This window comes from Microcaecilia unicolor, chromosome 7 (assembly GCF_901765095.1).
Source record: "Microcaecilia unicolor chromosome 7, aMicUni1.1, whole genome shotgun sequence".
Taxonomy (NCBI): domain Eukaryota; kingdom Metazoa; phylum Chordata; class Amphibia; order Gymnophiona; family Siphonopidae; genus Microcaecilia; species Microcaecilia unicolor.
The window spans coordinates 44827285-44853527 of NC_044037.1; the positions used below are offsets into that span (position 1 = coordinate 44827285).

Below are 26243 nucleotides of genomic sequence, written 5' to 3' on the forward strand. Positions count from 1 at the left end.
TGGTCTGCCCATCCAAACCAACTACTGACTCTATAATAAACCTTCTCCCTCAGAGATCCTGTGCGTTTGTACCAAGCATTCTTGAATTCAAATACAGTCCTCACCTCCGCTGTAAGGCTGTTCCACAACATCTGCCACTCTTTCCTTGAAGAAATATTTCCTTAGATTACTTCCAAGTTTATACTCTCACCTTCATCCAATCCACCATCATTACACAGCTTTCTCAATATGACCTGGGAACATTCTTGTTTAGGTAGAATTTTGGCATTTATACATGCATGTGCACACATGCACATATGGCTAAGATACATACCTGTAGCAGGTATTCTCTGAGGACAGCAGGCTAATCATTCTCACAAGTGGGTCGACAATCTGCGTCGGCCAGGGAACCGACATATTGCATAGCAAAAAAGAAAAACTTTTGCTACAGCCTTCCTGGCACACCTCACTGCACATGCACAGAGTGCCTTCTGGCCCGTTGTGCAACCGCACTCCTCAGTTTAATCCAAAAGGAGAAAACAAAAGAAACAACTCCAAGGGGAGGTGGACAGCACTGTGAGAATGATCAGCCTGCTGTCCTCGGAGAATACCTGCTACAGGTAAGTAACTTCGCTTTCTCTGAGGACAAGCGGGCTGTATCATACTCACAAGTGGGGTATCCCTAGCATCCAGGCTCACCCAAAACAACAAAGTGGTCAATTGGACCTCACAACGGCGAGGACGTAACGTAGATTAACCTGAAACTATATACAACCTAGTTGAGAGTGCAGCCTGGAACAGAACAAAACAAGCCTAGGAGGGTGCAGTTGGATTCTAGACCCCAAACAGATTCTGCAACACTGACTGTCCAAACCGACTGTCACGTCGGGTATCCTGCTCAAGGCAGTAATGAGATGTGAATGTGTGGACTGAAGACCACGTTGCAGCCTTGCAAATTGCTTCAATGGAGGCTGACTTCAAGTGGGCTACTGACGCAGCCATGGCTCCGACATTATGAGCTGTGAAATGGCCCTCGAGTCAGCCCAGTTTGGGCATAAAGTGAAGGAAATGCAATCTGCTAGCCAACTGGAAATGGTGTGTTTACCGATGGCAACTCCCCTCCTGCTACAATTAAAAGAGACAAACAACTGGGCGGTCTGAAGGGCTTCGTCTGCTCCATGTAAAAGGCCAACGCTCTCTTGTAGTCCAAGATGTGCAAGCTGCTTTTCGCCAAGGTGGGCATGAGGACGGGGAAAAAATGTTGGCAAAAACTTAGGGTGCCTACAGAAGACTACTCTGTTGAGATGAAACTTAGTATAAGATGCATCCACTACTGAGGCCTGAAGCTCACTGACCCTACGAGCTGAAGTAACAGCCACCAAGAAAATGACATTCCAGGTCAAGTACTTCAAATGGCACGAATTCAGTGGCTCAAAAGGAGCTGTGTGAGAACGACGTTGAGATCTCATGACACTGGTGGAGGTCTGACAGGGGGCTTTGACAAAAGCAAACCTCTCATGAAGCAAACAACTAAAGGCTGTCCAGAGATAGGATTACCTTCTACACGCTGATAAGCAATAATTGCACTAAGGTGAACCCTTATGGAGTTGGTCTATGTAGGACAAGAAAAGGGATCTATGGTCTTGCTGTCACACCAGCCGTCAAACCCCCTCCATTTAAAAGAGTAACATCTCTTAGTGGAATCTTTCCTGGAAACCAGCAAGAACCAGGAGACACCCCCTCTGAAAGACCCAAGGAAGCAAATTCTAGGCTCTCGACATCCAGGCCATGAGAGCCAGAGATTGGAGGTTTGGGATGTAGAAGTGACCCCTCGTTCTGTGATGAGGGTCAGGAAACACTCCAATCTCCACGGTTCTTCAGAAGATAATTCCAGAAGAAGAGTAAACAAAATCCAACACGACCAGTAGGGCGCAATCAGAATCATGGTTCGTGGTCTTGCTTGAGTTTCAACAAAGTCTTCCCCAGCAGAGGTATGGGAAGATATGCATACAGAAGGCCTATCCTCCAATAAAGAAAGGCATCTGACGCTAGTCTGTTGTGGGCCCGAAGCCTGGAACAGAACTGAGGGACCCTGTGATTGAATTGAGTAGCAAAAAGATCCAAGGGGTGCCCCACACTCAGAAAATCTCCCGAGTGACACCCATGTAGAGAGACCACTCGTGAGGTTGCGTTATGCTGGCTCAGCCTGTCGGCCAGACCGTTGTTTATGCCTGCCAGATAAGTGGCTTGAAGAAACATGCCGTGACGGCATTCCCAGAGCCACATCTGGACGGCTTCCTGACACAGAGGGTGAGATCCGGTGCCGCCCCTTGCTTGTTGGTGTAATACATCGCAACCTGATTGTCTGTTTGAATTAAAATAATTTGGTTGGACAGCTGATCTCTGAAAGCCTTTAGAATGTTCCTGATCGCTCTGAGCTCCAGAAGGTTGATCTGAAGACCTGTTTCATGGGGGAACCAGGTTCCGAGTGTGAAGCCCATCTACATTAGCCCTCCCACCCCAGGAGAGATGCATCTGTCATCAGCACTTTTTATGGCTGAGGAATTTGAAATGGAAGTCCCAAAGTCAGATTGAATCAAATTGTCCACCACTGAAGAGAGCGTACCAGCTTGGGGGACACTCGGATGACATCATCTAGGCTTCCCGTGGCTTGGTACCACTGAGAAGCCAGGGTCCATTGAGCAGATCTCATGTGAAGGCATGACACGGGAGTAACATACTGTGGAAGCCATTTGGCCCAACAACCTCAACATCTGCTGAGCTGTGACTTGCTGCAATGTCCAAACCTTAAACACGAGGGACAGAAGGTTGTTCACACACATTTCCTGGAGATAGGCTTGAACAGCCCACGTATCGAGCAGGGCTCCTATGAATTCCAATTGCTGGACGGGGGGGGGGAGGGTTTGGATAGATGGGACTTGGGGTAGTTTATTACAAACCCTTGTAGCTCAAACACCTGAATAGTCTTCCACATGGACTCCCAAGAACCGTCCTCCAAGGTGCTCTTCACCAGCCAATCATCGAGATAAGGGTACACATGCACTCCCAGTCTGTGTAGCAATGCTGCAACTACCGCTAGACATTTGGTAAACACACTGGGAGCTGGCGCAAGGCCAGGGCAACACGCGGTACTTAAAGTGATGTGTTCCCAGCCGAAACAGAAGATATACGGTCTGTGCCAGAGCCGGTGGTGGGAGGCGGGGCTGGTGGTTGGGAGGCGGGGATAGAGCTGGGCAGACTTATACGGTCTATGCCCTGAAGAGACCGGAGTAGGGTGTACACAGAAAGTAGCACATATGAGTTTGTCTTGTTGGGAGACTGGATGGACCGTGCAGGTCTTTTTCTGCTGTCATCTACTATGTTATGTTACTTCCTGTGAGCTGGAAGTATCAGGATATATGTATATGAATCCTTCAAGTCCAGAGAGCATAGTCAATCGTTTTTCTGAATCATGGGAAGAAGGGTGCCCAGGGAAACCATCCTGAACTTTTCTTGGACCAGGAATTTGTTCAGGGCCCTCAGGTCTAGGATGGGACGCATCCCCCTGTCTTTTCCTGCACAAGGAAGTACCTGGAATAGAATCCCTGCCCTTCTTCTCCGGTGGAATAGGTTCGACCACTTGGGCCTTTAGAAGGGCGGAGAGTTCCCCTGCAAGTACCTGCTTATGTTGAGAGCTGAACGAATGAGCCCTCGGTGGACAATCTGGAGGTTTGGATACCAGATTGAGGGTGCATCCTAAACTGACTATTTGAAGAGGCCACCTTTGGTGAAAAAATTTTAACCTCCCTCCAACCGGTAAGTCATCCGGGCATGGACACTTTTACAGTGGCTATGCTCTGCTGGAGCAAGTCAAAAGCCCGTCCCTTGCTTTTGCTGGGGAGCAGCAGGGCCTTAGGCGCTGCCTCACTGAGTTCCGCAAGTAGACGCTCGTGAAGCACTGTTATGATTGAACACGGGCAATGAGCATCACTGCCTGATACCTTTTCTCCCAAAAGAGTCTAGCTTCTTTGCCTAGGGGGCGCCGAAGCATAGTCCCTAGTACTCTTGGCTCTCTTGAGAACGGCATTCTCCACCATGGAGTTGTGGGGTAACAGACTTCACCAACCCAGGTTCCAAGTGGATCCAATACTAGCTGTCAATTTTCTTGGGGACCCCAGGGACAGACAGAGGGGATGCCCAGTTCCGCATGACTGCCTTGAGAACCTCATCCAGGGGGGCCATCACTGCCTCCTTAGGTGGAGAGGTGTAGTCCAGGACCTCGAGCACCTTAGCCCTGGGCTCATCCTCCACTTCTACTGGGAAGGGTATGGCCTCAGCCATTTGCCGAACAAACGAGGTGAAACAGAGGCTCTCAGGTGGCAACAGCCATCTCTCAGGTAGAGGGGAAGGTTCTGAAGGAATCCCATAGGACTCATCGGAGGAAAAGTACCTGGGATCCTCTTTAGACTCTCACGAACGCTCCCTTCGGTATCGGGCAGCACTTCCCTCAGGGATGTCCGAGACCGGGCCCACCTCGACTTGGAAGACCCGTGGCCTCAAGAACGGTGTCAAAAGGTCAGTGCACTGACAACGGAGAACCAGCCTGGGTGACAGTCGACAACAGAACCGCAAGCAGCACCGGTGTCATGGGCCACACAGTGGCCTGAGGCCAGGCAGCGCCGAAGCAGAAGACATGGTAGGCGCAGGCACCCCTGATGCTGATGCATATTGCTGCATAAAGGCCTCTAACAGCTCTGGGAGCAAGGCCCGGAGTCGATCGCCGAGAGCCACCACTAGTAAAGGCTGTGGGACCAATGCAGACTCAGGTTGCCTAACCATTTGGGGTGCAGGAGCAGGATCTCGGCTGCTAGAAGGTTGCGCAGGCACCTCTAGAATGGAGGGGGAGTGGTCCTCCCGACGCTGACGCTTCTTGGGAGCCTGATCCCTGAGGGTACATTAGATTACCATCGTAGGAGACTTTTTTGGACATTGTGGACTATAATAAGCAGTATGTGCATGAATATATGCTAGCTATTGATTTGGGTGAGACCCCCAGTGGCACAGCGTTTGAGCTGAGCAGACACAGTAGTGAATTTATAAGTCTTTTGAGTAGACATGTGATGTTTTTCAGTGGTGTTGTATTATGGTATGTCTCATGGGGAAAATCAATAGGGGTAATCTGTGTGATTGTGAACGCATGTGGGGCGGATGAAAGGAGTGCCAAAGTTAACAGTTTGTAAAGTGTTACAGCATACACAAATAAAATGAAAAATGACTGTGTACAAAGTAAAATGTGATTAAGAGTATATGGGTGCAAGGAGTGCGTCAAAGAAATATATTAGTTATTATCCTTGCCATACTGTGGAATGGTGATAGGTGGGGGATTCCATTATGTAGCAGATCCGGTTTTAGACAGAGTATCCATAAAGTTGGTAATCCAATATCGGACTGGTTAGCACCGATGCCTGAAAAGTGTACAATATTCTAGCTTCTCTGCCTGGAGTAGAAGAATGAGATGTTGCACTATGAATGCATTTTAAAGCAGATTCCACAACTAGAAAACAATGGTTAACTATTTTCTCAAACCCATTGGATTTCTGAATCCTAATTTCTGCATCCTATACATTGTATCAATTTTTTGGAGGGCTACCTGAACCGTAAGTGGAGTCTCCCAGTTTTTGAGTAGAGTATTTTTTCATAATTGTATAACGTGAAACAGTAATTCATTCTCTAGGAGAAGAGTTATAATGCAGAACCTTAAGGTTCTTCCTCTGTTTCTAATTTGAAATGTATGGCTTGAGCCATCTTACAGACTTTCTGGAGCAGACCTATGTCTCTCAAGCGGCGGCGAAGGACCAGATGGAATGCCATGGAACTCCTCAGCTAACAGATCTTGTGAATCCTGATCCATCTCTAAGGAGACGTCTAACTCTTCAAAGTACTGTTCATTGGAAGTACGTGGAAGAGTGTTGGCTCTACATCAAGGCAGATGAGTCTCCGAAGTTGGAGAAAGTTCCTCTGCTGATGTTGACACATGTGTTGATCAGGCTTGTGCCGCTCCAGATGTTAGATACCAAGCTGGCGTGTGGAACCTCTCCCGTGACTGTCTCTCCGATGTATCAACAGGCTGGGTTGGGGCTGGGCCAAGCACCCTGTAAGCCTGTATACTCTGCAAATGCAGTAGCCTTTAAAGTTCCTCCTCCAGCATAGCCAGATTTCTTCATGTACAGCAGGCGTCAGTACCAGATGGGAAAGCAGTGTGGACGCAGCCCAAGTAATAGCCTGTGTAGGTGTAGGATATCTCGAAGACCTCGAAGGCTCTGTATGAGAAATAAGTTGGACAGGACACAGGTTTTGCCAAAATGCCAGGAAGAAGAATGAAGGCTATGCTTAGGTTGTTTATGCTGCAGGTCCCTCAATGCATGCAACACTGATAGAGGACATAGAGTACCTATGGCACCACAGTGCCAAGTCTGACATCGGGCCTGATAATGTTGTGTCGGTGCACCTGATGTCAATGCAAGCGCAGGTTCCTTGTCTAATGCCGAATCCCTTGCCATGCTCGATACGGATGTGTTAAGCTTGACTCTTTGGGCTTTAAGGGTCCTCACTTGCATGTGCAGGCACAGGCTACATTCTATGTCCCAGCACTCTGGACCCAAGGACCAAACACACCAGTGATTGGGGGGGGGGGGGGGGGGGGGGGGGGGGGGGGGGGGTTGTGCCTGAAATAGTCCTATTGCATCAATTACACTTAAAACCACTCAGCACCCTCGTTGACAAGGAGAGAAAAACGGCCGGGGAACTTGAGTACTCGCGTACCCAAAAATGGTTTATGCTTTCCGGACTAAAGATGGGCTACGAGGCACCAAAGGCTGAAAATTGGAAAAAAAAAACCAAAAACGAGTAAACTTAAGTTAGTATTGAAAAAAAAGAATATGAAGAATTATCTTGAAAAAGGGAAGGCGCTAAAAAGGCAACAGTTCGACATGTTGAGGAAAAATTAAAACCTCTCTGCTCTGCGGAAAATTACACACTGCTCGAGCGGAACGCACCACGCACTGGGGCACTGCCTCAAAGATTTAAAGTGATGGTGCACTTGGCAGTGTCTGACTGGGCTCCTTGGATGACATCACCAATGTGTGAGAAGATTATGGCTGTCTGTCCTCGGAGAAACATTGTGTACACACAAAAGAGAATTTTTGAAGCCAGTCTCCATTTTTGAGACCCAGGACAGAGTAAAAGATAAGAGGGGGAGGGGCAGACTATGTAGGTCATCCACTACTGGGACCTTTCAAAAGAATCTGCAAGGAGGTTAGACAAAAGAAGGGACAGCTGGAAATTTGCACCATACAAGTCCATTGAAGGATCATCTACCCCTTTTCATGGAGTATCTTAGCCCTCTTCAGTAGAAATTGGAGGGCTTTGGCTTGGAAAAGTGAGCCAATCTCAGCATGTGTTACTTTCACTGCATCAATTACAGTATCATACAGCAGGGAAAATCCTTTTTTTCTAATATTTCCAACTTCATGACCTGATTATGGGAAAGATACTAACATAAATTTGCATACAGAATCTAGTACTGTAGAAACAAAACCTTAATATAAGGGGCTCACATAAGAAACTGCTGTCCCAGATCTACAACAATCTCAATGTCAGGCTCATGTAGAGCTGCCAGATGGAAAAAATTTCCCAGCCCAAATCGACTCCCCCCCCCCCCCCCCCCCCCCCCCAAAAAAAAAAAAAATAGCCCAAGCTGCCCAATGAGCTGAGGAGAAGAGTCCCTCCCTCCCTCCCTCCCTCCCCTTCCACAGCTATTGTGGGGATACTTTTAGGCATGACTTGGGCTGTAGCCTTACCTGTGTGCTGCTGCTTAGCTTGCTCTGCCGGTCTCCGTTCTCCAGTCCTCGCTCCACCATGTGCGCTATAATGCTAGGCTGCACTGCTCTCCTCGCCACGACATGATGCTCTCAGTGCTCTCTGCCTGAATCGCTCCTCCTCTAAACCAGACTCAGCGTCAGCATGACGAGTTATCCCCAGCTGATGATGACCTCATCACCCACCTCGCCCTATTATTGGTCAAATTTGGAGCTGGAATGAGGCTTGAAATGTACCAAGCCTCATTGTGGCTCCAAATTTGACCAATAGGGTGACAGTCAAGGAGGAACCAACGAGCAGGCACCCAAGAAAAAATAAATGCCCAAAAAGTCTCAACTCAATTGCTGGAAAGTGCCTGCGGACAGCACAAAAAGCTCATCCAATTCTGTGGCAAAACCACGGAGTTGACAACCCTGGGCTCACATTAGATATTAATCAGCATGAAGCAGCCTGGGAATGGTGGATAGGCAGGCCTGTAGGTCGGAAATTTTGGCAAAGTGCTTATAGGCAGCTGCAGAACATGTTAACGTTGCAATTATATTGGACCCCATGACAGTTATGATAGCCTCAGATAAACAGAGAGAGGATGGAGTGTTGGAGGGGTTGTAGGGGTAATGATCATTTTGAACACATGATGGGGGTGCCCTAAAAATCAGCTATTCTGGAATGTGGTTTGAAACACTGGAAAAATATACTGGGATAACAGGAGAATGTTGGTAACAGATAGTGCCCTACAATTTGAAGATTCTGCTGGTGGCAAAATCGTAATTCACTAGGACGTGGAAGGGCATGTCAATCTGTGAGTCTAAGGTGGTAAGTTAAGAAGACACAAAAAGATAACAGTCTCCCTAAAAGGAAAAACTTTAGAACACAAATGAAAATGGACATGTGTAAAGTGACAATAATGGCTGTGTGTTTCATGCCATGAAGGTAGAGGGGTAAAAAATAGAAGGGAAAAACATAGGCAATTCTTTTATATGTAATATAATACCAAATTTCTATGATTTCTCTCTTGTGAGATTTGCTCCAAGAGAAACTAGAGCTTGTAATCTATTTTTAAAGGTAAACAGTGTTCTCCACAGACATTTTTACCAACCAGGTGACATGAAGGACTAGCCAGGTGGGGACCAGGGGGTTCTCCGCAGTGTAAGATTTTCTGTTACGTTAGCCAATAAAATCAGCTGGGTGGCACACCCATTTAAACAGGTCCTGGGATGAATGTTGGTGAGGTTAACAACTCAACTGAATTTTTTGGGCAGCTGCTAAGTGGGACAATTTGCTTTAATCCTTTAGCATCAAGATATTACTGCCCAGATTACCATCACATATATTTCTGCTCAAGAAGGTGAAATTAGGCCTTACCTGCTAATTTTCTTTCCTCTAGACCCTCCAGACCGGTCAAGACGCTTGGGTTATGCTCGCCTACCAGCAGAGGGAGACTGAGAACACTAACTTCAAACTATGTACATATAACCTGTGCCTAGCATTCTGTCCTCAGTATACACTTAGCAAAGCAGAAACCAAAAACCTGAAAACAATAAACAACAACCCCTGTACCTGGAAAACCCCTAGTCAAACACCAACAGTGTGCCTCCACAGACGGAACATCAAAACGTCCCGCTCTGCAGAGTCATATAGTCAAAGAAATTCTCTCCGACCACATTAAACTTGAAAGAATAGTCATAGCAGAACATGGCTCAAAATCACTTCTGATAACCCACAGACTTCTGATAATCCACAGGGCGGGCTCTTGACCGGTCTGGAGGGTCTAGAGGAAAGAAAATTAGCAGGTAAGGCCTAATTTCACCTTCCTCCTCAACCCTCCAGACCGGTCAAGACGCTTGGGAAGTACCAAAGCAGTAGAAACTTAAGGGTGGGATCCTTGAAAAGCAGAAGACAAAACCGCCGCTCCAAACCGAGCATCCTCCTTTGCCTGAACATCAAGTCTGTAATGCTTCACAAAGGAATGGATGAAAGACCACGCCGCTGCCTTGCAAATATCCTGCGGAGGAACAAAACTACTTTCCGCCCAAGACGTAGCTACCCCTCTAGTAGAATGAGCCTTAAGCACCGAGGGCACGGCCCGGCGTTTCAACAAGTACGCCGACGCAATAGTCTCCTTCAACCACCTAGCCAGAGTAGCCTTGGAAGCTGCTGCCCCTTTTTTGGGACCTCCAAACAACACAAACAACCTATCCGATGCTCGAAAATCCTGCGTTCTGCGCAAATAAGACCGTAACACGCGCCGTACATCCAACTTAGCCAGCCGACGTTGCGTAAGATCCCCAGCGCGATCCCCCAACACAGGCAAAGAAATCACCTGGTTGACATGAAAAACAGACACCACCTTAGGCACAAAGGAAGGAACCGTCCGTAAAGTCACTTTCTCTTTAGCAAAAGACAGAAAAGGCTCCCTGCAAGACAGAGCCTGAAGCTCGGAAATCCTACGCGCCGAAGAAATGGCCACCAGAAACACCGCCTTCAAAGTCAGATCCTTACATGTAATGGATGCCAAGGGTTCAAACGGAGGAGCCACCAACGCCTCCAGGACCAAATTTAAATCCCAAGGCGGGACCACCGGACGACGAGGCGGCCGAATCAGCTTCACCGCCTTCAGGAACCGCCCCACATCAGGAGACGCCGCCAAGGAAACTCCCCGAATTTTACCTCGAAAACAAGACAAGGCCGAAACCTGCACTTTCAAGGAAGAGAGCGACAGCCCCCTCTCCAAACCATCCTGCAGAAAATCCAAAACTTCCACCACCGAAGCACGCAAAGGAACATAATCCCGCTCTTGACACCAATTCTCGAAGATGCGCCACACCCGCACATACGCCAAAGAAGTGGATCTCTTGCGAGACCTCAACATCGTATCAACCACCCTGGTCGAAAAACCTTTCTGTCTCAACCGGTGCCTCTCAAGAGCCAAGCCGTAAGCAAGAACGGAGAGGGATCTGCCATCTCTATCGGCCCCTGAACCAGTCGCACCCGAGGCCCCAAGGGAATCGGATCCTGCACCAGCAACCGCATCAGATCTCCGTACCACGGACGCCGGGGCCAATTGGGCGCTATCAGAACCACTAACCCCGAGTGACGACCGATCCGCTGCACCACGCGACCCACCAGCGGCCACGGCGGAAACACGTAGAGCAACTGCTGAGTTGGCCACGGAAGCACCAACGCGTCGATGCCCTCGGCTCGAGCGTCCCTTCGACGACTGAAAAACCGAGAGACCTGCGCATTGTCGGCCGACGCCATAAGATCCAACACTGGCCGACCCCACTGCAACACTATCCGCTCGAACACGGAGGGATGGAGAGCCCACTCTCCGGGATCCAACGTGTGCCTGCTCAGAAAATCCGCACTCACGTTGTCCACCCCTGCCACGTGTCCCGCCGATAGACTCTGCAGATGAACTTCTGCCCAGGACAGCAACTCCGCCGCCTCCACGGCTAACCCGGGACTCTTTGTTCCCCCCTGTCGATTTACATAGGCGACGGCCGTGGCATTGTCTGACAGAACCCTGACTGCCTTGCCGTCCAGAAGACTCTGAAAGGCCCGAAGAGCCAACCGAATAGCTCGCGTCTCCAGGCGATTGATGGACCAACTCGCCTCCTCCAACGTCCAACGCCCTTGAGCCACCTGCCCCAGACAATGAGCCCCCCATCCTGACAGACTCGCATCCGTGGTCAGCACCACCCAATCTGGAGTGTCCAACGGCATGCCCTTCACTAGATTCGGAGAGTGGAGCCACCAGCGAAGACTGCACCGAGCCACCTCCGGCAGTGAGAGCCTCTCCTCCAAACTCTGAAACTGAGGAGACCAGCGAGACAACAACGCTACCTGCAATGGTCTCATGTGGGCCCTGGCCCAGGGCACCACCTCTATTGATGCCGCCATCAGACCCAGCACCTGAAGATACTCCCGCGCCACTGGCGCCCTCTGAGCTCGGAGGTGCCGAATCTGAGACTGCAGCTTGGAAATGCGGGGAGCTGTCAAAAACACTCGGCCTTTCTTGGTGTCGAAGCGTACCCCCAAATATTCTAGAGACTGCGACGGAACGAGGTGACTCTTGGCCAGGTTGACAACCCATCCGAGCGACTGCAGAAAAGACACCACCCGGCCGGTGACATCCTCGCTCTCTGACTTTGATTTGGCTCGGATCAACCAGTTGTCGAGATACGGATGGACCAAAATGCCCTGCAAACGCAGCGCAGCCGCCACCACTACCATGACCTTGGAAAAAGTGCGGGGCGCCGTTGCCAGGCCGAACGGAAGCGCACAAAACTGAAAATGCCTCCCCAACACCACAAAACGAAGAAACCGCTGGTGTGCCTCTAATATGGGAATGTGCAAATACGCCTCCGTCAGGTCTAAAGACGTTAGAAACTCTCCTTCCTGAACCGCTACAATGACCGAGCGTAACGTCTCCATTCGAAAGGAAGGAACCTTCAGAGCTGCATTGACTCTCTTGAGGTCTAAAATGGGCCGAAAGGCATCCTCCTTTTTGGGGACCACAAAATAAATGGAATAGCAACCCGTTCCTCGCTCTTTCGACGGAACCGGAACCACTGCTCCTAACTCGACCAGATGCGCCAGAGTCTCCCGCACTGCCCTCGCCTTGCGCCTGGAATGACAAGGAGACACGAGAAAGAAATCGGGCAGGGGACCGTCGAACTCTAACGCGTAGCCGTCTCGCACAATCTGCAGCACCCACTGATCTGAGGTGATCTGGACCCACCTCTGGTAAAACAGGCCCACGCGAACCAGAGGTTGGGTCCCCAAACCATCATTGCGAAGGACGGGACACTCCGGTCGCTCCCGACGCGGACCCGCGCCCTCCACGGCGACCACCTCGAAAGGACTGAGTTCTTTGGAAAAACCGCCCCCTAGTCCCCCCAGAGGACCTGCCAGGCCGATAACGACGAGCTTCCTGAAACCTACCGCGCACCGCGGACCCCCTAGCAGCCTTAGGGCGAAGCTCCGGAAGACGAGGAACCTTAGCATCACCAAGACCCCTCACCAACTTATCCAACTCTTCCCCAAAAAGCAAAGAACCTTTAAACGGCAGCGAACACAGCTTTGCCTTAGAAGCAGCATCAGCCATCCAGCCCCGCAACCACAGGGCCCGACGAGCTGCCACTGCCAGGGTCATGTTCTTAGCCGAAGCCCGCAACAAATCGTAAAGCGCATCAGCCATGAAGGACGACCCCATCTCCAACTTTGCCAAATCTTGAACTAAAGAAGCCCTATCTGCCGGAGGGCTATCCAGCAGCCGCTCCGCCCAGCGAAAACACGCCCGGGCCACCAGGCCTCCACAAACCGACGCCTGCAGCGCCAAGGCGGACAAATCAAAACTCCGCTTGAGAAACGTTTCCAATTTCCTGTCCTGCGGGTCCCGCAACGCGGCCCCCCCATCAACAGGAATAGCCGTAGCCTTAGTCACTGCCGTCACCACGGCATCCACGGTCGGAGGCCGGAGGGATTCTCTATCCTCCTGCGGGAGCGGGTACAACTTAGCCATGGCTCGAGCCACCTTACACTGATCATCTGGCGAACGCCACTCCTGGGTAATCATTTCCCTCAGATCCGCGTTCATAGGAAAAGTACGTGAAACCTGCCGGATCCCCTTAACCAATGGATCCTGCGTCCCGGCTGTCACTGGAGCTGACGCCTCAAATTTGAGAGTCGACGACACCTGTTCAATCAATTCCGTCAACTCATCCCTGTGAAAAATGCGGACTACCGAAGGGTCCTCCCCAGGCACAGCCATCTCCTTCTCACAACCAGCCAACGGTCCCTCATCCTCCTCCAGGGGACTAAAATCGCCCTCTGACTCCGGAGGGGAAAAACTGTCCAAGTCCTCCGACCACTCTACACGTGGTCTCTTCACACTAGCCCCCCCTGTTCCCAGACTAGGGGGCTCCGCTCGCGTCGGCCCTGCCTGCCAGGCCTGGAATAAACTCCAGATGAAATCCGGCGGGAAACCCATCCGCCCAGGAACGTCCCCCCCAGAAAAACCTGACAATTGACTGCCCAAAGGTCCTCCGACCAACTCCGGGCCTTGCGATGCCGATTCCAAAATGGCGGCGGTTCCCGCCAAAATCGGGACCGCCGCCGCACTGCCACACTGAGACGCTGCCGGTTCTGGAGGGCCCGACGCGGGTACCTCCGCCGCCAGCACCGGCGGAGCGGAGGAAGAAGACTTCGGTTCGCCGCAAAAACGGCAGGAACCGCCAACCACGTCAACCCCCCGGCGCGCACAAGACCTGCATCGGAGCGGCTTCCCCGACATCGCGCGCCAAACAAACAGCTGACAGCCCGAAAACTCAATCACCCGGAGCCTTCAGTAGCAGCGCCCCAAAACAGCTGAACAACTCCGGAACCCCGGAGTGCAGCTCACTCAGCTCTCAACACCGTCTGGGCCTTTGCTCTGACAGAGCTTTTTTTTTTTTTTAAACTTTTTTGCAGAAATTGAGCCCTGCTGCTGCTAAACTATAAGGCACTCAAGGCTGCAGCACAGAACTGCAGCCGAGGCACACGCTGCCCAAACGGGAGAGCCAGTTAGGGGGAGGGACCCGGCCACCCGGGTGTGACACCCCAAAGGGGACAATGGCAGGCCTCACCGGACCCACCAACCCCCAAGCACACTAAGTCTTCCAGGCACAGGGATGAAATCTAAAAACAGATCCAAGAAACTTCTAAAACAATCTCTGAATCCTACCAGACCGGACAAGCTGCACAGGTTGCCTGTCTACCCTCTGCTGAGACTGAGAAAATACTGAGGACAGAATGCTAGGCACAGGTTATATGTACATAGTTTGAAGTTAGTGTTCTCAGTCTCCCTCTGCTGGTAGGCGAGCATAACCCAAGCGTCTTGACCGGTCTGGAGGGTTGAGGAGGAACGAGATCTTTGTTATTGGCATCGCTATTTAGATTAATGAATAACTGAATACCAGTGGGGCATTCTTATATAGAAGGGTAGTCAGACTGCTCTTTGAAGCAAGAACACTCACCAGTTTAGTACCTCGCTTCATTTCCTTTTGAACATCTTCAACAGAAAATCCTCCGAGGCTTTCATTCTCAGAATGCGATGACACCAATGCAGATGAAAAGAGCTAAAAGTTAAAATGACAGGTTTTTAAATACTCTTCTTATGTGATTAGCTCCCAGGCAATCTAGCAGAAGCTACTGGGTCATACAGCTCCCATCTCTACCAATTCCTCGTGCTACAGCAGTCAAATGCATGGCTCCTGAGACTAGATTTATGGAGGATCCAGTGCTTATACTATCCTGTTCTTTGAAGATTGCCATTTTTTTTTAACTAGTACATGAGTGGGAATATTTAGAAAATTGGGTGCCATCCAAAAATTTCAAACTTTTTGGCTCATTTTTTGTCCAATTTTACAAACTTTTACTGCTTTTTTTTGGGTTTTGTCTATATTTCAGATTTTTTTTCATATTTGCTCATTTATCTATTTTTAACGCTTGCTTTCAGTCTTTTTCATTGCTGTTTCTATTTTTTTACTCCCTCCTCCAGCTTTCTTTTTTTTTTTGCTCTCTTTTCCCCATGCTCTCCAATCCTAGCCTCTTCTCTGGAGCAGTGCTCTCTCCGAGATGCAGCTGTTCTTTTCTAGACCACACCTGCTGAATGCAGCAGTTGCTTTTTTGTAGGGCATGTTGCTGAGCAGTTACTTTCTTCTAGTTCAGCCTTGCACCTATTGTTTCATGCTCTGCCAGCATCCAATTTTTAGGCACACTGGTGATCTGGCACCAAGGAATTTTTCAGCCCTTAAGTACCACTTAACATACATAGTTATCAGGGTTGTCACAGTGACTCAGGGGTTGATGCAGAAAGCTACTGCGAGTAACCGCAAAGGGTATGCACATGGTACTGGTGGCACAATTCAGAGAGGGGTTGAATATGGGAGTAAACTTGCATGGATGGTACACATCGATGCATACTGCATTAAAATGAACAGTAATGAGGCCATTAAGTATCCTCTGCAGTGTACAGAAGGAAAAAGGTAAAATTTAACACATGCACAATGCAAGAATTTTTTTTGCCAAGTCTAAGAGGAACAGTGCAGAACGTTTGGTTGAAAGACATTTTTTTTTCTGCGATTTAAATGCCCCATTTTAATTTCTGTGTAGCCAGAACAAGTACCTGCAACTTTCAGAAGACAGATGGGAGGTAACAGCAATAATGCACGCCTGTCCGAACAAAAATGAAAGTGCCAGCATATATCTGTGGTTGTTCTGTACATACCAGCTCTGCTAAAAGAAAATTTTGTGAAGCTTATATTTATGTACAGAACAGCCACAGATGTGTGCTGGCACGTTCACTTTCTCTGGATATGCACATTTGCCACTGAACGTGCATGTGTTCTGCATGCGTACATTTTGTATCTATTTAGCTTTCAGCATGGTGCAGGTCTAAGTCTCCAGTAGGAGCTGTATGACCATGTGGTTTTCTGCATCAAACCCCCCCCCAGACCCCTCAGTGCGCATGTTTGTGATTTGATTCGCAGCTCAGATCTTCTGCTCCTCTGGCAAGCTGGAGATATAAATGCTGTGGCAGCAATGCTCATGGTTATTACACAACAACAACACCTAACAGTCTATGACTGCACCATGACTGCAGAATTCCAGAAGGAAACTTGATGTGTGACCCCTGTCCATAAACTACTGGGCTTTCATTCATAACTACATAGGAATTTTTTTCTTACGTAGTTATGAATGAAAGCCCGTATGTTGGAAGCAGAAGAAAACTGCCAAGCCTTATCCTCATGCCACCCAAAAAAAGCACAATATATATGTAGAGAAGATACAAAATTAAATTCATATCTAAAATTTAATGAAAAAATATCGATGATTCAATACAATGAACAAAAACACTGATGACGACTATATGAATAACGTTTGCTTTTGAGATTTACCCCCTCCCCCCCCCCCCCCCCCCCCCCCCCCCCAATATTCAAAACTAGCGTTTATGTGCCTAACTGCAAATATTCAGCAGGGGCTAACCGGTTATCTCTCACCAAATATACTAGTTAACAGCTAGCGAATCACATGACATAGCCATTTAGGCACAGACATTCAGCGCCAAACTGGCAATGTTGAGCAGTCAAAATAGGCCGCTTAAGTAATGGGCCTTTGACCTCTAAGAAGTTAACCAGTTAGTGCTAATATCTGCATAGCCAGTTTACCTTTTACTACTACTTAACATTTCTAAAGCGCTACTAGAGTTACGCAGCGCTGTACAATTTAACATACAGGGACCAAAATAAACCTGGATATTCAACGCCAGTTGCCAGATATGGCGCAGCATTGAATATCCAGGTTTAACACCAGCAGCAGAGCACCAAACCAGCTACGCTGAGAAGTCAAAATAAGCCGGTTAAATAGCGGGATTATCTTTGATCGCTAAAAAGTTAATTAGTTAGTGCTGAATATCTATAGCCGGTTAACTTTCTAGCCACCAAAATACACCCAGATATTCAATGACAGTCTCAGCATACGGCCTGACACGGAATATCTGGGTTTAACACTGACGGGAGAAAGTAAACGCGCTGCCTGCCACCGGTTGAATATTGGGCCCTTAACGTTGTCTATATCAGATGCTTACTGGTTTTTGCTTAGAAGCTTACCATACATTTATGATGTGCTGCCACCTTCTGGTTTTCAGACGTCAGTAACTGTCCGCATTCCTTGTCTCTATTAGATCTACAAAAGCCACACTTGCGTTGTCTTGATGACCCTTTTTTCTGTCCAACAGAGCTAGACATGACTTCTTAAAGGACTCCACAAAGTCACTTTAAGCTTCAAAACACTACAAAACACAGAAAAGTGTAATAATATATTAATGTAATATATCTGTTAAGCTCCCAACACATTCTAAAAATCTCTGTACGCAAATGACAGCATTTAAATACTAAAAATACAATCAATCATTCTCACTAGCATCAAGATTATCCAGACTGCAGGAAAAGCAGGCATTCTCCAAGAACAGCAGGCCTTATATTCCCACAAGTGGGGTAATGCGGTCCCGCATTGCCTGGTCCGGAGCTTATGACAAGCTTTAACAAGAGCTTTGAGGAGCATGAAATACACTCCACTGTGCATGCGCGAGTGCCTTCCCGCCTGCCGCAACAGCATGGTTACTGCTGTTAAAGAGTACAGCATAATAATAAAGATGAGGAGACAACTCCAAAGGGAGGCAGGTTGGATTATGAGAATATAAGGCCTGCTGTCCTCAGAGAATACCTGCTACAGTTAAGTATCTTAACTTTCTTTGAGGACAAGCAGGTCATAATTCTCACAAGTGGGGTAACCTTAACATTAAGGCTCACTGAAAACAACTAACATTGGTCAATTGAGCCTTGCAACAGTGAGAACATAACTCAGATTAACCTGAAACTATATACAAACTGAGTGAGAATGAAGCATGGAACAGAATAAAATGGACGGAGGGGGGTGGAGCTGGATTCTACACCCCAAACAGATTCTAAAACACTGCCTGAACTGACAGTTGCGTCGGGTATCCTGCTCAAGGCAGTAATGAGATGTGAACTGAAGACTACGACGCAGCCTTGCAAATTTCTTCAAATGGAGGCTGACCTCAAGTGGGCTACTGATGCAGCCATGGCTCTCCAGGGCCAGCCCAGCCTGGGCATAAGTAAAAGAAATGCAATCTGCCACCAAATTAGAGATTGTGCGTTTCCCAATGGCGACCCCCATCCTGCTGGGATCAAACGAAACAAGAAGGTGGGCGGACTGTCTGTGGGGGTTAGTCCGTTCCATGTAATAGGCCAATGCTCGCTTGCAGTCCAATGTGTGCAAGGTGCTAGCGCCAGGATGGCGAGGTCGAGGAAAGAATGTTGGTAAGACAATCAACTAGTTCAGATGGAACATAGACACAGCCTTTGGCGGGAACTTAGGGTGCATTCAGAGAACTACTCTGTTGTGTTCAAACTTAGTATAAGGTGCAACCACTACTAGGGCCTGAAGCTCACTGACCCTACGAGCTGAAGTAATAGCCACCAAGAATATGACCTTCCAGATGGCAGGAATTCAGTGGCTCAAAAGAAGCTTTCATCACCTGGATGAGAACGACATTCAGGTTCCATGACACAGGCAGAGGTTAGACAAAAGCAAACCTTTCATGAACCTTTCATGAAGCAAACAACTAGAGGCTGTCCAAAGATGGGCTTACCCTCTACAAGTTGATAAGCACTAATTGCACAGAGGTGAATCCTTACGGAGTTAGTTTTGAGACCAGGCTCAGATAGGTGTAGAAGGTGTTCAAGCAGGGTCTGTGTAGGGCAAGAAAGGGAATCTAGGGCACTGCCATCACACCAGATGGCAAATCGCCTCCATTTAAAAAAGAGTAACACCTTTTGGAAAAATCTTTCCTGGAAGCCAGCAAGACCTGGGAGACACCCTCTGAAAGACCCAAGGAAGCAAAGACTAGGCTCTCAACATCCAGGCTGTGAGGCCAGAGACTGAAGGTTGGGATGCAGAAGAGCTCCTTCTATCTGCGTGATGAGGGTCGGAAAACACTCCAATCTCCACAGTTCTTTGGAGGCTAACTCCAGAAAAAGAGGAAACCAAATCTGCTGAGGCCAGTAAGGCAATATCAGAAATCATGGTTCCACGCTCTTACTTGAGTTTCAGCAAAGTCTTCCCTACGAGAGAAATTGGATGCACATAAAGAAGGTCTGTCCCCCAATGAAGGAAGAAGGCATCAGATGTCAGCCTCAAACCTGAACAGAACTGAGGGCCTTTGTGATGCATGTGAGTGGCAGAGATCCACCGGGTGGGTGCCCCACAATCGGAAGATCTCTCGGGCAACGCCCATGTTGAGACTGCTCGTGCGGTTGCATAACACTGCTCAGTCTGTCAGCCAGGCTGTTGTTTTTGCTATCACATAAGTGGCTCAAAGGTACATGCCCTGCCAGCGAGCGCAACGCCACATCCAGATGGCCTGTTGACATGGAGGGTGAGATCCGGTGCCCCCCCTGCTTGTTGGCTTAATACATGGCAACTTGATCGTCCATTTCAATAAGTACAATTTGGTAAAATAGCCAATCTCTGAAAGACTTTACATCGTTCCAGATTACCCGACGCTACAAAAGATTGATCTGAAGATCCATTTTCCTGGGCGGACCAAGCACTTGAGTGTGAAGGCCATCTACAAGAGATCCCTAACCCAGGAGAGATGCATCCATCGTCAGCAGTTTCTGCAGCTGAGGAATTTGGAATGGAAGTCTCAGTCACATTGGATCAAATGGTTAGAGTAAACAAGATCCAGGGACACTCGAATGACATCTTCCAGACCTCTCATGGCTTGGCACCACTGCGAGGTCAGGGTCCATTGGACAGATCTCGTGAAGGAATCTGCTCTCAGCCCCGGGAGACAAGCACAAACTTTCTGCTTATCTAGCAGGGCTCCAATGAATTCCAATTGCTTATTTAACTGCGGTAACTGCACTCTCGCAACATGTAAGAAGGCACTCATGCATGCACAACAGAGCGTGTTTTGCGCTTCACATAGCGCTTATTAAAGCTTGTCATAAGCTCCAGACCGGGAAAAGTGAGACCTAGTTACCCCACTTGTGAGAATTATGGTCTGCTTGTCCTCAGAGAAAACAACTTACTATCAGCAGTATCCAGCCTAAAAATGTACTAAAAAGATCCATGAAATTAACATTAATGCCCTGGTTTACCAGCATTTAATGCATGACAACTAGTGTTTTCTGCCACAAAGTCCATGCCTTCTCCATGAAATCACAGGTAAGAGAAATGTGTAAGGGGCCATTTTTCATCTACACATTTGTAGAATTTGTCCTATCTTGTTGCCAAATCTAGCTGAAAGTCCAAGCACTCATGGCCAGCCTCTTCTAATGCATACCCGCTAAGATCCATTCTATCCCCACCCATTCCTGCAATTAATCTCCTCCATCCCTAACCTGTACCCACAGGAGTCAGCACTAATACTTACTCACTTGCAGCCCTGTTTCTTCCTGAGTCCCAAAGCCTCCTGTGCTTTTATTTATTTTTTTTTTTGGGGGGGGGGGGGGGGGTGGGCGGCGGCGGTATTCTCTATTCAACCAATGAGTGTTTAGAGCCTCAATCTGTTGTTCTAGCTGCCTCTGGGCATTCCAAATGTCATTCTGGTGGTCCAATTGCCTTGTCGATGCAGAAATGTTAACTACGTTCCCTTGGGAATCCTGCAACTTCCTCCATTCCTTTGGGAATCCTGTGGTTCCACAGGATTTCCAAAATCACCACTCCCGTTATATCAGAACATGGCAAGCACTGTGAGGTATAAAATCATGTGGCTGTTTCCCTCCTTTTATACAAATTGCATTGGCTGCTCGTGGCTATGTGTTCATTTTAAGTCACTGGTCTTAACTTTTAAGGTTCTTCATAGATTAACACCATCCTATATTATACATAAAGTGTTCCGCTATACTCAAATTATGTGTTATGTTTTTTCTAGGCCTCCTTATCATCATCAATGCCAGGAGTCTGGGAAGCTCAAGTTAAAGAAAACAAATTTTTCCTTATGTAGACCCAGTACACTGGAATTCCCTGCCTGGAAAACAGATTAAAACGTGGTAATCTGGTTTGCTATTTAGTGGAATTATAGCCGTGACAGAGAATATTAGTTTCAGAAGAGCTGTAATATTCTGTTTGGGGGTGGTGTTGCAGGTCCCAATATCATATTGTATATGTTATGATTTATTTTTGTTCTGTTATATTTTTTATTTTTATTATTTGTACAACACACTGGGTACAAATGTTATCAAAAAATAGGGAGGCTAGCAAACTGGGCAACTCAATAATAATGGGTGATTTCAATTACTCTGATATTGACTGGGTAAATGAAAAAATCAGGGCATGCTAGGGAGGTAAAATTCCTTGACGAAATCAAGGACTGCTTTATGGAGCAGCTGGTACAGAAGCCAACAAGAGAAAATTTTCTAGACCTAGTCATTACTGGAACGCATGATCTGGTGCAGGAGGTAATGGCGCTGAGGCCACTTGATAACAGTGATCATAATATGATCAGATTTGATATTGGCTTTGAAAATAAGTACACACATGAAATCCAATATGTTAGCATTTAATTTTCAAAAAGGAGACTATAATAAAATGAGAACAGTGGTCCACACAGGAGCAGCTGCAAAGGTCAAAAATTTACATCAGGCATGGATGCTGTTCAAAAATACTAATATAGAAGTGGGAAGTGGACCAATGACTCCAGGAAGCTGTGACTATGGTTGTATATGATGAACAAACTTTAATGTAGACTCCACACAGTATTGTGTTTCGGCCACAGGCCTGCCTCAGGAGTCTAAAGAAACATATTAGAAAGACATATAAACAATGTATGAATTTAAACAGGAAAATAAAATACATGAGCCATGTAAGAACATATGTAAGTAAAAATATCAGAGTCGAGTCTACATTAAAGTTTGTTCATCATATACAACCATAGTCACAGCTTCCTGGAGTCATTGGACCACTTCCCCCTTCTTTATTTGCGTTTTGACGCCGTGGAATTTTGTGTTCATCCACTCAGGTGGATTGCCTACCCTGTTCAAAAATACTATCCTGGAAGCCCAGGTCAAATATATTCCATGTATTGGAAAAGGAGGAAGTAAGACCAAACGACAGTCAGCATTGTTAAAAAGTAAGATAAAGGAAGCTACTAGAGGTAAAAGAAAATCCTTCAGAAAATGGAAGAAGGATCTGACTGAAAATAATAAGAAGCAGCATAAGGAATGGCAAGTCACATGCAAAGCGCTGATAAGGAAGGGAAAGAGGGACTTTGAAAAAAAGATTGCGTTGGAGGTTAAAACACATAGTAAAATCTTTTTTTTAGGTATATTGGAAGCCAGAAGCCAGCAAAAGAATTAGTTGGAATGTTAGATAACCGAGGGGTAAAAAAAGACACTCAGGGAAGACTACTACTACTATTTAGCATTTCTATAGCGCTACAAGGCAAAGCCATAGTGGAGAAATTAAATTAATTCTTTGCTTTGGTCTTCACCGAGGAAGATTTGGGAGAGATACCAGTGCCAGCAATGGTATTCAAAGCTGACTAGTCAGAGAAACTGAATGAAATCTCTATAAACTTGGAAGATGAAATGGCACAATTTGCCAAAATGAAGAGTAGCAAATAACCTGGACCAGACGGTATTCATCCCAGACTACAGATAGAATTGAAAATTGAACTTGCAGAACTATTGTTAGTAATATATAATTTATCTTTAAAGGATGCTCAGGTGCATAAAGAGAGGGATGATCAGCAGGAAAGAGAGAGGTGACAGGGCCCTTGTATGTGTCTCTGGTGAGGCCTCATTTGGAATACTGCGTACAATTCTAGAGACCGCACCTACAGAAAGATATAAACAGGATGGAGTCAGTCCAGAAGGTGGCTACCAAGTTGGTAAATGGTCTCAGTTACACAAAATATAGGGACAGGCTGGAACTCAACATGTATTCGCTGGAAGAGAGGCGGAAGAGAGGGGATATGATGATAGATGTTTAAATACCTCAGTGGCGTTAATGTACAGGAGGTGATCTAATTCAAATGAAGGAAAACTCTGGAATGAGAGGGCATAGGATGAAGTTAAGAGGAAATAGGCTTAGGAGAAATCTGAGAAAATACTATTTCATGGAAAGGGTGGTGGACATGTGGAATGGCTTCCCAGTGGAGGTCATGGAGATGAGGACTGTGTTGGAATTTAAGAAAGTGTGGGACTCCTTAGGAAAAGGAGAAGCTAGTAGTTAATGAGGAAGGGCAGACTGGATGGGTCAATTGGCCATTATCTGCAACCATGATTCTATGTCTCTAACCTCACGTTGAGTATTGCATTCAATTCTGTTGACTGTATCTCAAAAGAATGATGGCAGAGGGAAAGGTCATGTAAAAAAACAAACAAAAAAAAATCCTAACTCAATTAGCACAAGGAAAGCATTTGGAGCACAAATGCTTGTAATCTAAGTAGAAAGGTTCAACATTTGCAAGCACTGATGTTTGAGGAAAACTTGGATATTGTTGCTATTACAGAGGCATGGTTTAATGACTCCCATGAATGGGATGAGACCATACTGGGCTATAATCTTTTTAGAAAACACAGGGAGGACCGAAGAGGTGGAGGAGTGGCGTTGTATGTGAAAAATATCAGAGCTACTGAAATGTGGGGTACCTGGGGAAAGGAAGAAGCTATATGGATTGTCCTGGAAAAAGATGGAACATGCATCCACATGGGTGTTATCTACAGACCGGCACAAATGGAGATGCTGGACAGAGACCTGATAGAAGATATTCATAAGATTGGTATGAAAGGGGAGGTGATTTTTTTTTTCCAGGAGGGTATGTCATGGGGTGATGAACAAGCATGGAAATGTTATCCAGCTAGTGCATTCGCATTAGTAGCACCAACTGGATAACAGACTTAACACAGGAGCACTTAGGGGTCCTTTTACTAAGCAGCGATAGGGCCAAATAGGCACTACTACAGGGGTAGCTCAGGCCCCTGCGGTAGTTTCAAAGCTAGCACGCGCCATTTCCCATGGTAGAAAATATTTCCTATTTTCTATCTGGGGGGTGGGTATGCCTGGCAATAATGATTACCACACAAGTAGCGCGAGAACCCTTACAGCTAGGGTGACAGTATGGGCTCAGGCAGTAAACAGCAAGCACTGCATTTATATCTTTATATCTTTCCTGTTTTTGTTACATACTCTGCTAAAATTGTGATTTGCATGTCCCAATCCTTAGAGCTGTACACCTGGACATTTCTTCTGGTGAATTTAAGTGCAGCTCTTCAGATAGGTTACAGCGGGATTTGCGTTACAAGACGTATGAGGAGAGACTTGCGGACCTGAACATGTATACCCTGGAGGAAAGGAGGAACAGGGGTGATATGATACAGACGTTCAAATATTTGAAAGGTATTAATCCGCAAACGAACCTTTTCCGGAGATGGGAAGATGGTAGAACGAGAGGACATGAAATGAGATTGAAGGGGGGCAGACTCAAGAAAAATGTCAGGAAGTATTTTTTCACGGAGAGAGTAGTGGATGCTTGGAATGCCCTCCCGCGGGAGGTGGTGGAAATGAAAACGGTAACGGAATTCAAACATGCGTGGGATAAGCACAAAGGAATCCTGTGCCGAAGGAATGGATCGTCAGGAGCTTAGTCAAGATCGGGAGGCGGGGCTGGTGGTTGGGAGGCGGGGATAGTGCTGGGCAGACTTATACGGTCTGTGTCAGAGCCGGTGGTGGGAAGCGGGACTGGTGGTTGGGAGGCGGGGATAGTGCTGGACAGACTTGTACGGTCTGTGCCAGAGCCGGTGGTTGGGAGGCGGGGATAGTGCTGGGCAGACTTATACGGTCTGTGCCCTGAAGAGCACAGGTACAAATCAAAGTAGGGTATACACAAAAAGCAGCAAATATGAGTTATCTTGTTGGGCAGACTGGATGGACCGTGCAGGTCTTTTTTCTGCCGTCATCTACTATGTTACTTTTAATTTTAGCACATGACCATTTAATGCCCCCATTTTTAAAACAAACCCTTTTTCCCAGCTGTGATAAAAAAAACAATGGCCCTGCATGCGCCAATTTCTCTCATCCATAGGCCACTTTTTATCACTGCTTAGTAAAATGACCTCTCAGTGCCTCATAAATAGGAGGCTATGTTAATATTTTTGCATGTCTAGTACACTAATAGAAAAATTAGTACAGGATCTACACGAAAAAAAAGCTCCCTATTTTTGGACCGCATTAAAAATGGGCTTAGAACATGGAAATGCCCAGTGTTAAAACACTTTTTGGAAAATAGGCCCCTAAAGTTATGTAGCTCAATGGTTGTAGGAATATTTACAACTATTCTGGATTAACAATGTTACGATATTTTATTTCAGATACTGACTGGGCTGAAATTTCCACACCACAAAAATATATGTATTTTTAAGCCTGCTTCTAAGAAATTCTAAAAAAAAAAAATCACTAAGGACATGTTAGCTATAATGTATTAAATCATTCTATACTAGTAAAAAAGGCCCGTTTCTGACAGAAATGAAACGGCCGGTAGCAAGGTTTTCCTCAGAGTGTGTATGTGAGAGATGGAGTGTGTGTGTGTTTGTGTGAGAGAGCAGGGACTGTCTTTGTATATGGTGTACAGCGCTGCGTATGCCTTGTAGCGCTATCGAAATTATAAGTAGTAGTAGTAGTAGAGTGTGTGAGAAACAGAGTGTCTGTGTGTGTGTGACAGAGAGAGTGTGATAGACAAAGAGTGTGTCAGAGAGTGTATGTGAGAGACAGTGTGTGCCCCCCCCCTCTCTGGTCTCAGGACCCCCTCCCCACCT

The 26243-nt window shown here is 47.1% G+C and overlaps 1 protein-coding gene across 2 annotated transcripts in view; it reads right to left on the minus strand.

Annotated features, from left to right (window-relative positions):
• Positions 1-26243, minus strand: part of PHF6 (PHD finger protein 6) — a 130376-nt gene that overhangs the window by 97808 nt on the left and 6325 nt on the right. For both annotated transcript variants that reach the window (XM_030210049.1, XM_030210048.1), the window contains exons 3-4: positions 17508-17689; positions 14874-14975 (exon numbers count right to left, since the gene is read on the minus strand). In XM_030210049.1, the coding sequence (XP_030065909.1) occupies positions 14874-14975; positions 17508-17645 (240 nt within the window). In that variant the 5' untranslated portion in view covers positions 17646-17689. The remainder of the gene's footprint in view (positions 1-14873; positions 14976-17507; positions 17690-26243) is intronic.